The following is a 12,910-nucleotide window of genomic DNA, read 5'->3' on the forward strand; positions in this document are numbered from 1 at the left end:
GGGGGGCCAAAACCCACCGAGGCACCCCATGTCTTTTGCAGTGCTGAAAAGCAGCTCAGGAAGCCCACCCCCGGCTACATTCGGCGGCTCCCACCCGGTCAGCACAGTTGCATGCTGCAGCTGGAGATGGCAGTACACTGTGGTCTGCCGGCTCCTGCTTGCAGTGGTGCCGGCCTTTCCAGGGCCCAGGGATGGAGTACTGGGCCCCTTCCCCGGGGAGCATGATGGCAGCGCCTGCAGCATTGGGCTTTTCTGGGCTCTGGGATGGGGTCCTAGGCCCCTCCTCAGTATTTTTGGCCAGGCCCGGGGATTGGGTTGTGGGCCCCCTTTGATTTTGGCATGGGGGAGTGTGTTGGCATTACCCTCATCTGCCCCAGGGATGGAGTCCTAGGCCCATCCACCCTGATCCGGGAAAGCACAACAGCTATTCCCCTTCAACTCCTTCATTCCTGGGGCAGCCCCCGGCCCTATTCCACCCTGGGACATAGCTGAAAAAGGCAGCCGAGCCCTAGCTTCGTCGCTGGTGTCCCGCAAAAAGGAAAAAGATCACTGAACTTTTAATGAGGATATCTTCAGCCCCCCCGGTCCAATTTAGATGGTCTTTGGATCCTCTTGCTCCTTTGTGGCAATCCCTAGCCACCTGTAGTACTTTCATCAGGCTTTCTGGACTAAAAGAGTAACCAATTTTTCAAGGAGCTAGTTTCACAGGCTCCCTGCACCAGGATTTCACCTTGATCTTCTTCTGGGCCTCTCGCCTCCCTGTGTAGAAGCTCAGTCTTTCCCTCACTGGTCCTGGAGTCAAAAGAACACAGAGTGCTTAGTCCTGGGGACAGTCAGGGGGCTTCTCCTTCCAATCGTCCATGGCTTCAGCCTCCAGTATCAGTGTTCCTCAGAAAAAGCTAATCCAAGAGAGAACTCTTCCCCCTGTTCAAGACCTTTTAAGAGGGGGGGGGGGGCAGGAAGTGTGAGCAGGAATGCACCTATCCTGAGGAGTCACATCACCCCCATCACTCATGTTTCAACTAAGCATGGGCATAAAATCCGTTACACACGCGGAATTTGCGATTTTTTGAAAAATTCGCGTTCTGCGAATCACGCAAATTTGTCAAACAATTCGCAAGCTTGCGGATTTATTTGCTTGGTCGCGAGACTTTTTGTCCGCGAGCATGCAAAAACAGACGCGAACACGCAATTGCACAACGCGAGCATGCAACTAGCCCATGTACGACCGCATGGGTAACCTCGCGGTAGCCGCGCTGAAAATATCCCGCAAACACGCAAAAAGCCCCGTGAACACGCAAAAAAAAATTCCGCACATTTCGCCCATACTTAGTTTCAACCTTCATGCACAGGCTTCTGTGATTCTGCCAGATGACTTCACCCAGGAGTTACTGGCCACTTGGCTCTGAGGGTCTCATCTCTCCCTTGCTGCCATCACTGCCAGGGCCTTCCCGCAGAAAATCTTTGAAGGAGCCCCCCTCTGCTTTGACCTCCTCCCTGATTGAAGGGCCTGGGGAAGGCCCTCCTCCTGGGTGACAGCTGGCTCATTGATGCAGAGCAATTTTGCCCAGTCCACTCCTCCGGGAGAGTTGACCTAAGCACTGTCAAATGCTTGCTTTGAAGAGTGAGGCCTTTGTTCCTGCAGCTGGGGTGAAAAGTAATTAACCGAGCCCAGGGGGGTCACAAAAAGGCCTCAGCTCTTATCCTGAGCTGAGACAGAGAAACACGATGTTGCTAAATGACCCATAAGCGATACAGATATGCTTTTGGACTTTACATAATTGTTCTTTTGACACAGGTCACAGTGTACATTGGTGTGATTCTGGCACCTGTGGACCAAAGAGAACTGAAGCTGTGCCTTAAGGCGTTCCTTCCCATAGGAGTATAATGGAGAGTTACTACATTTAAGACAGTAAAGCACACTGATTTCCTTATATGTGTACCCCCATTCTAAGGACTATTCCAGGTCACCACCCTACTCTGCTTAGTCCCTTTTGCACACAGTTACCTATGTGTAGTGCTGGGCTGCACACGACAGGAGTCTCCGACGACCAGCCCTCACATGGGTGCACACATCTGTGCACACGTCAAAAGGAAACCAGACCAAAGCCATTTACCCTGGCTGCATCTCAGTGGCCTTACCCCAGATACTGGCGGTAAACACAGCAGTCCATTTACAGTGGGCGAGTCCCAGGTTATGAGGCTCTCCCGCAATAATAGGCCAAAGTCACAGGGGTTAGATGGTCAGAACTGCCTTCTCACGTTAGACCCCTGAGTATTGTCGCCTCTTCATTTAAGACAATAATTATTACATTTATGATTGGAGAACAATGACCTTAAACCCAGAGAACGTTGCATTCTTCCTACATGAAACAGAAAGCAATGGCGTACGAACCTGTAGAGACAAAGAAATGCTATGCTCTGTTCCTTCAAATGTAACCAATCTTAAGCCCTGAAGAAATCAAGCCATTAGGAAATGGCTGTTACATTTGCTGAAGATATACGTGGTTTTATTCTCCAGGGAACATGAAGAAGAAACATTTTCAGCAAGAGAGAGGCCTCCCACATATTTCATGATACCTGAAGTCATTCACATGGTATCATCCACCAATCTATATTCTTAGTACAGCATTTCACAGCTCTCTACACTAGTTGCAATCTTCAAGAGTGGTTTAGTTTCTGAATGAGCATTAATCATTTTCATTTTGAGAGGACTGGGTAAAACTTGGATTGGTGTTTTCTAAACCAGTTTAGTCAGCAAGATTCCTGCAGAATGTAAAGGCTATCCCAGGTGGCTATTTGGCATTAGGATCTTCTCATAATATTTGTAAAGTTGCTGTTTTTTTATTTTTTGTACATTGGCTTCTGCAGTAGATTAATTGAGCTGTATTTTGTTCAGATCCTCTGTTTGTGTCATTTTCTCACAGATTTTGGTTATATTGGAGTTTGTAGCATGGAGTCAGGCAGTGAGGATTTAGTTTGCAATGTCCTCCTTACTGGGTTTAAATGGTGGAAGTAGGCATCAAAGTTCTTAAAATTCTTGTGAGAGGCCTAGTTCAAGGTTGCTAATCTCCTCCTTCTGGGTGGCTTTTCATTGTGATCAGCCCATGTCAGCTCTGGATATTACATCTTTCAGGTACTATTATGATCGTTGAAACTGTTTCTTCACAATAATTGGAAGCTGATAAATATGAGACACTGGATTTGCTTCAATCAGAACTGGGCTTGATATAATATGCCACTCAGTAGCAAAATACCAAGGCTTGTAATTGTGAAATGGCGTTTTATTACATACTGAACCCATTTTCCAATTCTGTAACGTAATACTGAATTGCAAAATGGGTTTATTATCTTTTGGGTGGGTGTATGCCAACCTCAAGGAATAATAACATTTAATAATAATTCTCAAGGAGAACTATCAAAGTCACTGAATTAATCCGAGCTCAGCCCATGGTAGCTATGGAATAGAGCAGACAGGTTGATGTTAGGGTTATGTATAAAATGTTTATGCAGTACCAAAATAGTAATAAAGTCAAAACAACAACAACAAAAATCTCATACCAAATTGGAAAATAGAGAAAAATGTATTAACAAATTAAATCCCAAAAAGACAATCATTTGGTAAGGGGAACCGGAGATATGAAATTTGACAGTTTTAAGTAGAAATAGCGCCAAAAGTCACAAAACACTGAGGGTAGTATATGAAAGTACTAGACCTATGCCTAGACACATTTTGAGGCATACTGCAATGGAGCACTAGATAGATACACCAAGTGGACTGGTCCAGTGAAATGTCTGGAAATAAAGAAGCTTGAAAAAGTTTCTCAGTCCATCTTCAGAAAGTGACTTTGCTACTAAGGAAATGTGTCACTTTTTTAGAGGAAAATTCTTCCCTGAGTGTCTTGCTACTGAAATTGTATTCAACACCATGGAACCAAAGACCAGATACCTCAAGTAAGTGGTTCCAATGGAATGGAGCTCTGAATCTTTGGAGATTTCATTTTGTTCTGAAAAGTTTGTGGGTCCCGATACAGACTAAGGCTCAGTTGTTTTTTTAAGGTGCTCGGAGCCTTGGGTGAGACAAAGCGGAAATTGAATCTGGCTGCTTGAAACTGCTGGTTTAATCCTTTTTCTCAGTAGCTTCAAACTTTCTTCTTGTGCCAAAGCAACCACAGGACTATGCTTCTAAGACCTCCGGGAGTGCACAGGAAGGTACTTAGAGACTCACAGGGTGTCAGACAGAGGCCAACAGCAGGGTCCAGTTCAGGTAGAATTGCTGCTGGTCCATAGGTAACATGCTATTGTGTCTCACCACTAGATTTTCTTATTCAAGTCCTGGTCTTGACCTTTGGTTGGATCTTGTGTAAGATTGGCAAATGAAGCGTTGTGAAGACTATACTGCTTGATGGTGGCATCGGTGACAGTACAGGAAGAGAATCATGGTCATAGGCCTCCCTATCTACCGCACCCTTTAAGAAGAACTTTCTTATCAATTAGAACATTTTTAATAACCTCTCTGTTACCGTTGTTTCATCTTCCTATCATTTCTTAATATTTCCCAATATTATTCAGTCATGCAGAATTTCTTGCACATTATTTGTCTATAGTGTAACTCCTCCCTGGCCTTGCAGTTAGGAGTGGTTGTCATTCTCCTCTTTCAGTTACTAACTTTACAAGGATTTGGCAAACCTGATTATTCTTTCTTGATTCAAGAAGTGTCTGATGAATTCAAGGAAGATTTTTGTTATTAAGATCAAGGGCCCAAGTGTTTGAAATGAGACAGCACTATCTTAGTTGTTTCTCGACAAGACCCGCTGTTAACAGTACTCATCAGTACTTTGGGTGTATTTTCCAATAACTTAAGAAAAAATTACTTTTCAGATACCTCTTGTAGGTGGAGGGATTGATTAAAGTTTACCACACTCCATTGTTTTTTATGAAGAGACAACAGTGTTCAGCAATCTGTGCATTCTATCAAATAGAATTGGGGTATATAAATATTTATAATAGTTAACACAGGAATGTTAGTCCTTAAATGTGTAGGTGTACTGTATCCCTGATTAAATCACATCTCAATGAAAACCCAGGTGTTGGGTGGATCCGGGAACATGTTATCCTTGATTTTATGAAAGAATGTGTCCAAGAGACAAGTTTCAAAATCGCATTTCAAAATACAGTGAATAAGAAAAGGACCAACTCAATAAGTGAGTTCTACAGTGATTTTTAAAAAACTATAAAGGTTTAGTAACAAAATTAAAGTGCAGTACAAAAATTTAGAAAATGAAAATGCTGCAGAAATCCCCATAAAGTACATAGGAATTATTGCCATGTATGCTCTCAGTATAAGGAATAGTACAAATAATATTCAAAATCAGGAATAGACAAAAGGCCTGATTTATATCTTGGGGGTTTATATACTCTGTTGTAGCAGAGTATACATACTGCTAAGATAAAAGTTTGCTCACCTACTTTACTTTAAAAGCGGGCATACCTTAGGTTTAATCACGACCCTTCCGTCAACCCAGACAAGAGCTGTTTGAGACAGACCTCTAATTCCATCCACCTAACTTAGATGCCTGGAATTAGAGGTCAGTTTTCACTGCCTGTCACTGCCAGTAAAATGCGGCAATAATGGGCAGTGAAAACTGCTAAATGCTCCCATTGCAATCAGAGTGGACTCCCATGGTGAGGGGAGCATTTTGGTCTTTATTTTCGAAAAGAAAATCTAGCTTTAATGAAAGGTGTAAGGCTAGTTGTCTGCGGGGGTTAGCAGACGGGCCTGGCCGCCGCCCACACCTGCCGCCGCTCACCAGCCGCTCACGGACAGAGGCTGTGCATGGCAGGGCATTGGCTTTAAGTATGATATTAAAATATTACTTCACTCATCACTTCTTCTATGACCTCATTAATATTATCACTGCAAAATTTGCAATGAAATTATTGATAAGAATACTGGGCACAGCAGAAATCAATCAATCAAACATTTGTAGAGCACACTACTCACCTGTGAGGGTCTCAAGGCACTAAGGGGGGTGCTGCTACTGCTCGAACAGCCAGTTCTTGAGAAGTCTCCTCAAGGTCAGCAGGTCCTGGGTCCATCGCAGTTGGATGGGGAGGGTGTTACATGTCTAGGCGGCGAGGTGGGATAATGATCTGCTGCCGGTGGTCGTTTGGTGGATGAGAGGAACGGTGGCGAGGGAGAGGTCAGTGGAGCGAAGCTGGCGGTTCTGGGTGTAGAAGGTGAGTCATTTGTTGAGGTATGTGGGTCCGGCGTTGTGGAGTGCTTTGTGAGCGTGGGTAAGGAGCTTGAAGGTGATCCTCTTGTTCCCGCGTAAAGTGCATTGCCATAGTCCAGCCTGCTGCTGATGAGGGCTTGGGTGACCGTACTTTTGGAACTGGTGGGGATCATGAGAAGTCCAGGTGTTGTTCTACTTGAGGAAGTGGGTCAGTTGCCTGTTGACAATCTTCTTGATAACCTTCGCCAGGAGCAGGGAGATGGGCAGGAAGTTCTTGAGGTCCTTTGGGTGGACCTTGGGTTTCTTGAGTAGGGGGTTGATCTCGGCGTGTTTCCAGCTCTCCTGGAAGGTGGCGGTTTTGAAGGAGCCGACGATCTTCCGGAGTTGGAGTGCGATGATGGAGCTCGCTTTGTTGAGATGTGGTGAGGGCAGGGGTCAGATGGTGAGCTGGAGTGGATGGTGTTCATGATTTTGATGGTGTCGTCGTCATTGACGTGGTTCCAGGAGAGCAGGAGGCCGGTGTGGCTTGGGGGGTGTGAGTCTGAGGTGTCAGCGGCTGTATAGGGGGGTCTTGGTGATGAAGCTGTTGTGGATGTCTGCGATCTTGAGATCGAAGAAGGTGATTAGGGAGTCGCAAAGGTCTTGGGATGGCGGGATGTTGTTAGAGCTGGAGCTGGGGTTGGCAAGTGCCTTCACGATGTTGAAGAGCTCTTTGCTTTTGTGCGCGTAGTTGTTGATGCGTTCCTTGGAGGAGGTCCTTTTGGCGGTTCGAATGAGTTGGTGGTGCTTGCGACTGGTGTTCTTGAGGGTTATATGTGCTTGTATGTGCTTGTATAGCGCGCAGCTGCCCCAGCAAAGGGGCGTCCCGGCGCTTACTGTATGAAAGGGGACAGAGGATAGGAAAGTAGGAGGGGAGGGAGATGTTAACAGAAAAGGTGTGTTTTTATTGTGTGGTTGTCCAGTGTCTGTTTGTGGCGCCACTTCTTCTCGAGTCTTCGGCAAGTCTGCTTGGATGCCTGGAGGTCCTGGTGAACCAGATGGCCCTTCAGTCGGTGTGTCTGTTTGAGGGTTTCTTGATCGGGGCGAAAGTGTTGGTGCAGTGGTTGATCCACTTATAGAAATTGCAATAGCTTATGTTTATATTGAATATGCTGTTGTTTTAGTATTGAATATGTGCTTTGGATCTGCAGATCCATAATTTTTTTTTTTTTAAAACTACTTGCTGCATTGTATTTATAGAAAGACTGCAAAAGTTACCTTACCTTCAGTTGTTTAATTTGTAATTTAAAAAAATATATAATAGGAATGAATGTGTGAATAACATTTACTTGTGAAAATCTATATTAGTAAATTGAATTTATGGGTTGAATTGTAGTACAATTCATATTCCAAAATGGTGACATCCACTAATATAAACATATATATATAGAGAGAGATCGTCAGTAGGTTGTTATAGTTAGGACTAGTTTCCATAAGAAAAGCATTTTTGCTTTGTCAGTACTTTTTTTCTGTTTCACAAATCTTCACAAATGTTTCAAAACAAGGTGTGCAGCTGAGTTCAGCTGCTGTGTTAAATGTTCTGGGGTATATAACATTATGCAAAATCTCTGCAAAATAAAACCAACCTAAAGCCTAAAAGCTGGCAGCCTATGCCTATTGGCTTTGCCAATGCTTATCTTTCTATTGCTTATAAGGTCAGTGTCAACCAGTTCATATCATGTGATTTATTAATTTTTGGATATTAGTAAGGTTTTTGTGTAGCTTCTGTAGACACTCTTACCTTGGTGAAAAACAAAAAGGCCTCCAGTAGCCTCTTACCATAGGCATAGTCCATACAGGGACTCCAACAGGAGCTGTGACTTAACCATTTGGCATCAGCTCCTCCTTCTATGAAGTGCACTGATATGAAGATGTCTGACAAGTGGTACTAACCCATTGCTTTGCTGCCTTAAGCTTTTCAATCCTGTCTATGTAGTCTGTGACCCGTTGCAACGAACCCAAAAGGTCAAACTAAGACAGGGTGCTCCGAGGCCCCGAAACCTAAATCTCTAGTTGAGCAGAAATTGGTAGTTATTGACTGGTATGAACCACTAAATATGTTGTCACTTCACAGCTGTCTTCTTTACTCAGGGACGTAACATTAACCTCTTGAAGTATCATCCGAATTAAGTACTATAACAGGCGAAGGCTTAGCCAATAGGTCTGGATTTAAATTGCTAAGGCATTTATTTACGGGCATTAACACAAGCTGTTTTCAGTGTCATGCATGCATACATGCTGTGTTAGCACAGTAAAACTAGATTTATTGGACTCACTGTAAGGAAATGTCTCCTTTTCTATGGTCTCCCCAGGTTTTTGGACTGATGCTGCTGGTTTTTTGACTCTGAGATTGAGCTGAGGCCTGCTATCCAGACCTTAGTGCATGTACCCTTACCCTAAATCTGGTATATAAAATTAGCTCATACCCAGTTGGCTAAACTAACTCACATGTAAGGCCCTAGTAAAGGACACCCTGTGTACCCAATGGTATGTATGTATGAGGGTTCCCCAGGGTTTACATCACTGGTTGTGCCACCCTTGAAGGCCTTGAGGACCTTCTCTTCACTCACTTCCTACTGGAGTTGGTCAACTAAACTGACTCAAAGACCCTTATTATGATAGGGGTCGGATGAGCATCCGACTGCCATTGCTGCGAGATGGAAACCGCTCGTCATGTAGTCGACTGGTCCATCCATCATATTACGATCCAACCACCAGGATGGAGGTTAGAAACATGCATTTTATTTTTGCGACTTATAAACAAGCCACAATAGTAAAATGCATGTTCACAAAGACCCATGCACCATGTGCCAGAAACCATGAGGTGCCTGGCAGAGGGTGCATGGAAGTTTGGGAGGGGGCACCACATGTGATCTGGGCACATTGCGGAGTCCCATAGGTGATGCAGGCCTTGCTAGGGGCCCCAAAAGTCACTTACCGACAATCTTTTAATGGTGATGGGACCTCCATGAAAAGGCTGTGGAAAACTGACATCCTAATCCCTACGGCGGTGCCTCAACGGGCACCCCCCCCTGTTGTAGGGATTAGGCTCTGACTGCCACATCGATGGGCTGCTTGAGCCTGTCAGAGGTGGCAATCTTTCATGCCCCGCCCAAATCAGTCTGACTGTCGGCATCATACCCTGGCAGTCGGACCCATTCCCTAGCTGTCATGTGGACTGCCACTAGCAGTCGGTCAGTGGCAGTCTTCCCAACATCCTAATCAGACCCTAAGTGACTGCATTACAGCTAACCCAAACGTTTTGCAGTTGAGTAAAGTGCTTTGATTTAACTACACTTTGTATTTTTGTTATCTCTGGGACCATGCAGTGGATCTTTCACATTATGGTGCCCAATAATACATAAAAATACAGTATATTTTGTATAAATTGTTGTTGGATTTCTTTGGTGTCTTCTCAATTTCATCATCAATAGTTTTGGTGCTGTTTAAATGCTTTGCACATGTTCCTTTGTGTAAACCTTGTTGCTCAGAGCCACAGCTACCCAGAGTTGAGCTGAAGGTTTGACAAAAGAAACTTGAGGGTCCTAAAAGGATTGGTAAGTGTATTACACAGTAAGTTGGGACAACCACACCACATAATGCACCTCATTTCCTTGCACTCACTAATGTTGGAAAAAGTCAACAAAGATTTTTTTCAGTAGGGAAAGAATATTGGAGATAAAGAAATGAATTGGGCTAATAGTGTGCTGATTGACTGTAAAATAGTTCCTTGTGTATACCAATAGAAGCACTTTCTATAAGATGGAGCCATTAGCTTAAGGTTAGTGGGAAATAGTCCTCAGGGCAGAGCCAAAGCTCATTCTATGTATATCATAAAGAATCAGTAACAATATGTCTCCTACACCTGCACTGTTGAGCCAGATCGAACAAAGGACACATGACTTCCTGCCCTTACTTTGCCATGTGGATTTCACCTGCTGGTAAGCTGACACCGGGCCAATACCAAAGTGGGTGCTTTACTGATTGACCCAATGACTCTGAAGGCACCAGTATCCCCACAATGTTTAAAGGTACTTTGTGTTTAGAATAAGAGTCAGCTGAGGGGTTGGTGTGTCAGATATTAAACAACACAATGCACACGTTTTTAGGTTAAGCTGGTATGCAGTCGGCATTGGGTGTTTGCCATACTTTGTGAGAAATCATGATTGCTGTTGTGTTTTATGAGAATAAACCTAAATGTAGAAACAGGATGGAGCACTTCTTGATTATACACTGATTCTGATACAAAGTCAACCCAAGACTAGAAGACAAGCAAATAAATAGATTGAGAAAAATTAAAACATGGATTTAAATGTTTCAGCAATATTCTAGCTCTCAGAATACATTTGACCCATACTTTAGCAGTAAATCAATGTTCATCCATTTACAGGGTAATAGTTTACATGTACAACAGAATCTAGTGTTTCAAATGAAAGGGATGCAGTTTTGCACAATCTTTCACTGACTGTACCTCGCAATACATTCTAAGGATATTGTAAGTCATCGAGAAGTTCCACTATCATATAGACAAACAAGGTCTAAGGCTGTGTTGCTTTGTAAGGTCATTGATCTCTTCGGTTACTTGTAATATCCTCAGCCTGTGCAGCAGGGGTCCTTCATCTCATAAGCAATTTGATCACATTATAGGGAAGACTTTAATTGATAACAGATTGACAAACTTACTTGATTAACTTTGGGACACACTGAATGTTGGGAGTTTTGGAAGTGAAAGGGGAGGCCACTGATGCCTCCTGCTCTGACAGGGCGATCCCAGCGTGGGCCATTTTCAGAGCCTGGAAGAAAACCACATGTGCATTTGAGGAACTTACCTAAAGCCTTCAAAAAGCAGCTCATAAACAAAGGTACACCTCATCTGCACCATTATGAAATCATTGTTGGACCACTCTCAAAGTTGTTTAGATCCTGAGGACTTATATATACTATTTGTTAGATTTGGGGGTCTCTAGTTGGCAGAGGTAGGTACCTTTGCCCAAATAGGGACACTTGTGTCTTGTCAGGGTAAGGGGGTACACTCCTAAAATAACCCCTGCTAATCCCCTTGGTAGCTTGGCACGAGCAGACAGGCTTATCTCAGAGGCAGTGTGTAAAGCACTTGTGAACACATACAGTAAACCAGTGACAACACTACAGATGGACACCACACAAGTTGCAGTATAAGAATAAGTATTTTTACATAGACTTAACACAAGACCACAAACGACAAAAATCCACAATACTGTACTTTAAAAATGGTAGAAATAGCTTAGTTCTCTTTAGATGAAAAATGTGACACTTTAAGTTCAATGTACCTTTGGATGCGTAACGCTATACAACGAAATTGTTGCAGGGAAGGTGTTGCGTCGGTTCCTTACTCACAAGAACGGTGATGCGTTGGGTCCCTATTGATATGTAGGGGATGCATCGGGGAGGTGATGCATCAGTTTCTTACTGCGCTTCCGTGACGATGCGGCCCGCAACGCCGTGATTCGATGAGGATCCAGTGCAATGAAAAAAAATGGTGTCTTCTCCTTGATGCGACACGATGCGGGCATGAACGATTGCCGTGCGGTGACTCATCGATTCTTCTGAGCCGCGACAGGCCCTGCAACATGCTTCCCGGTGATAAGGCGCGTCTGATGCGTCGTCAATCCTCTTCTCCGGCAATGTGAGGCACTTTGGCAACGATGCGACACCTGCAGCGGCGACAATCTTTCCCAGCGATGCGACGACGGCAGCTGCGTCGGCGACACACTTCTCCGATGATGCGGTGACGTCGGGTGCGACGTCGATTCTCTGTTGTGTTGAGAAGTGGCAGCGGCGGTGACACGCTTCTTCTTTGTGAGTCGCGCTTCCAGCTCCTTGCGACACGCAGTCCCTCAGAAAACCCAACACAACTGCAGGCACTTCCAAAGAACTCTTGGGGATCTGGTGGGTGAAGTCTGTTGTCCCTGATACTTCAGCAGGAGGCAGGCTCTATCTCAAACCTTTGGAGATACTTCAATGAAAGTAGCACACAGTCCTTTCTCCTCTCTTTGGCAGTCAGGCAACCACTGCAGGCCAATCCCTTACGCTTAGGGATAGTCTCTCCTCAGTCTCTTTGGTTCTTCTCCTCAGCAAAGGTTTCTTCTTGTTTCCCAAAAGTGATCGAAAGTTTCCGGGGTCTGGATCCCCCCTTTATATTCATTTTCTCTTTGGGCCCGATTCACAGAACTAACTTAAGACAAAATCCTAAACTTATTACATTTGGTATTCACAGAAGGCATTTAGTAGTAGTAAAGTTAGGATTTTGTCTTAAGTTTGACTTAAGACAAACTTGAGACAGACTTAAGACAGACTTAAGACAAACTTAAGACAAACTTAAGACAGGCTTAAGACAGACTTAAGACAGACTTAAGTTAGGATTTTGTCTTAAGTTTGTCTTAAGTCTGTCTTAAGTCTGTCTTAAGTCTGTTTTAAGTCGGTCTTAAGTTTGTCTTAAGTTTGTATAAAGTCTGTCTTAAGTATGTCCTAAGTATGTCTTAAGTATGTCTTATGTCAAACTTAAGACAACATCCTAACTTTACTACTACTAAATGTCTTCTGTGAATACCAAAAGTAGTACGTTTAGGATTTTGTCTTAAGTTAGTTCTGTGAAT

At 44.0% G+C, this 12,910-nt stretch overlaps 1 protein-coding gene across 1 annotated transcript in view; it reads right to left on the reverse strand.

Moving 5' to 3' along the window:
* Positions 1-12,910, reverse strand: part of LOC144792094 (putative cation-transporting ATPase 13A4) — a 506,631-nt gene that overhangs the window by 67,592 nt on the left and 426,129 nt on the right. Inside the window, 1 exon segment of the mRNA XM_078666960.1 lies at positions 10,959-11,068. Coding sequence (XP_078523086.1) covers positions 10,959-11,068 — 110 coding nt within the window.

The sequence above is a fragment of the Lissotriton helveticus genome, chromosome 11 (genome assembly GCF_964261635.1).
Source record: "Lissotriton helveticus chromosome 11, aLisHel1.1, whole genome shotgun sequence".
NCBI classification, from domain to species: domain Eukaryota; kingdom Metazoa; phylum Chordata; class Amphibia; order Caudata; family Salamandridae; genus Lissotriton; species Lissotriton helveticus.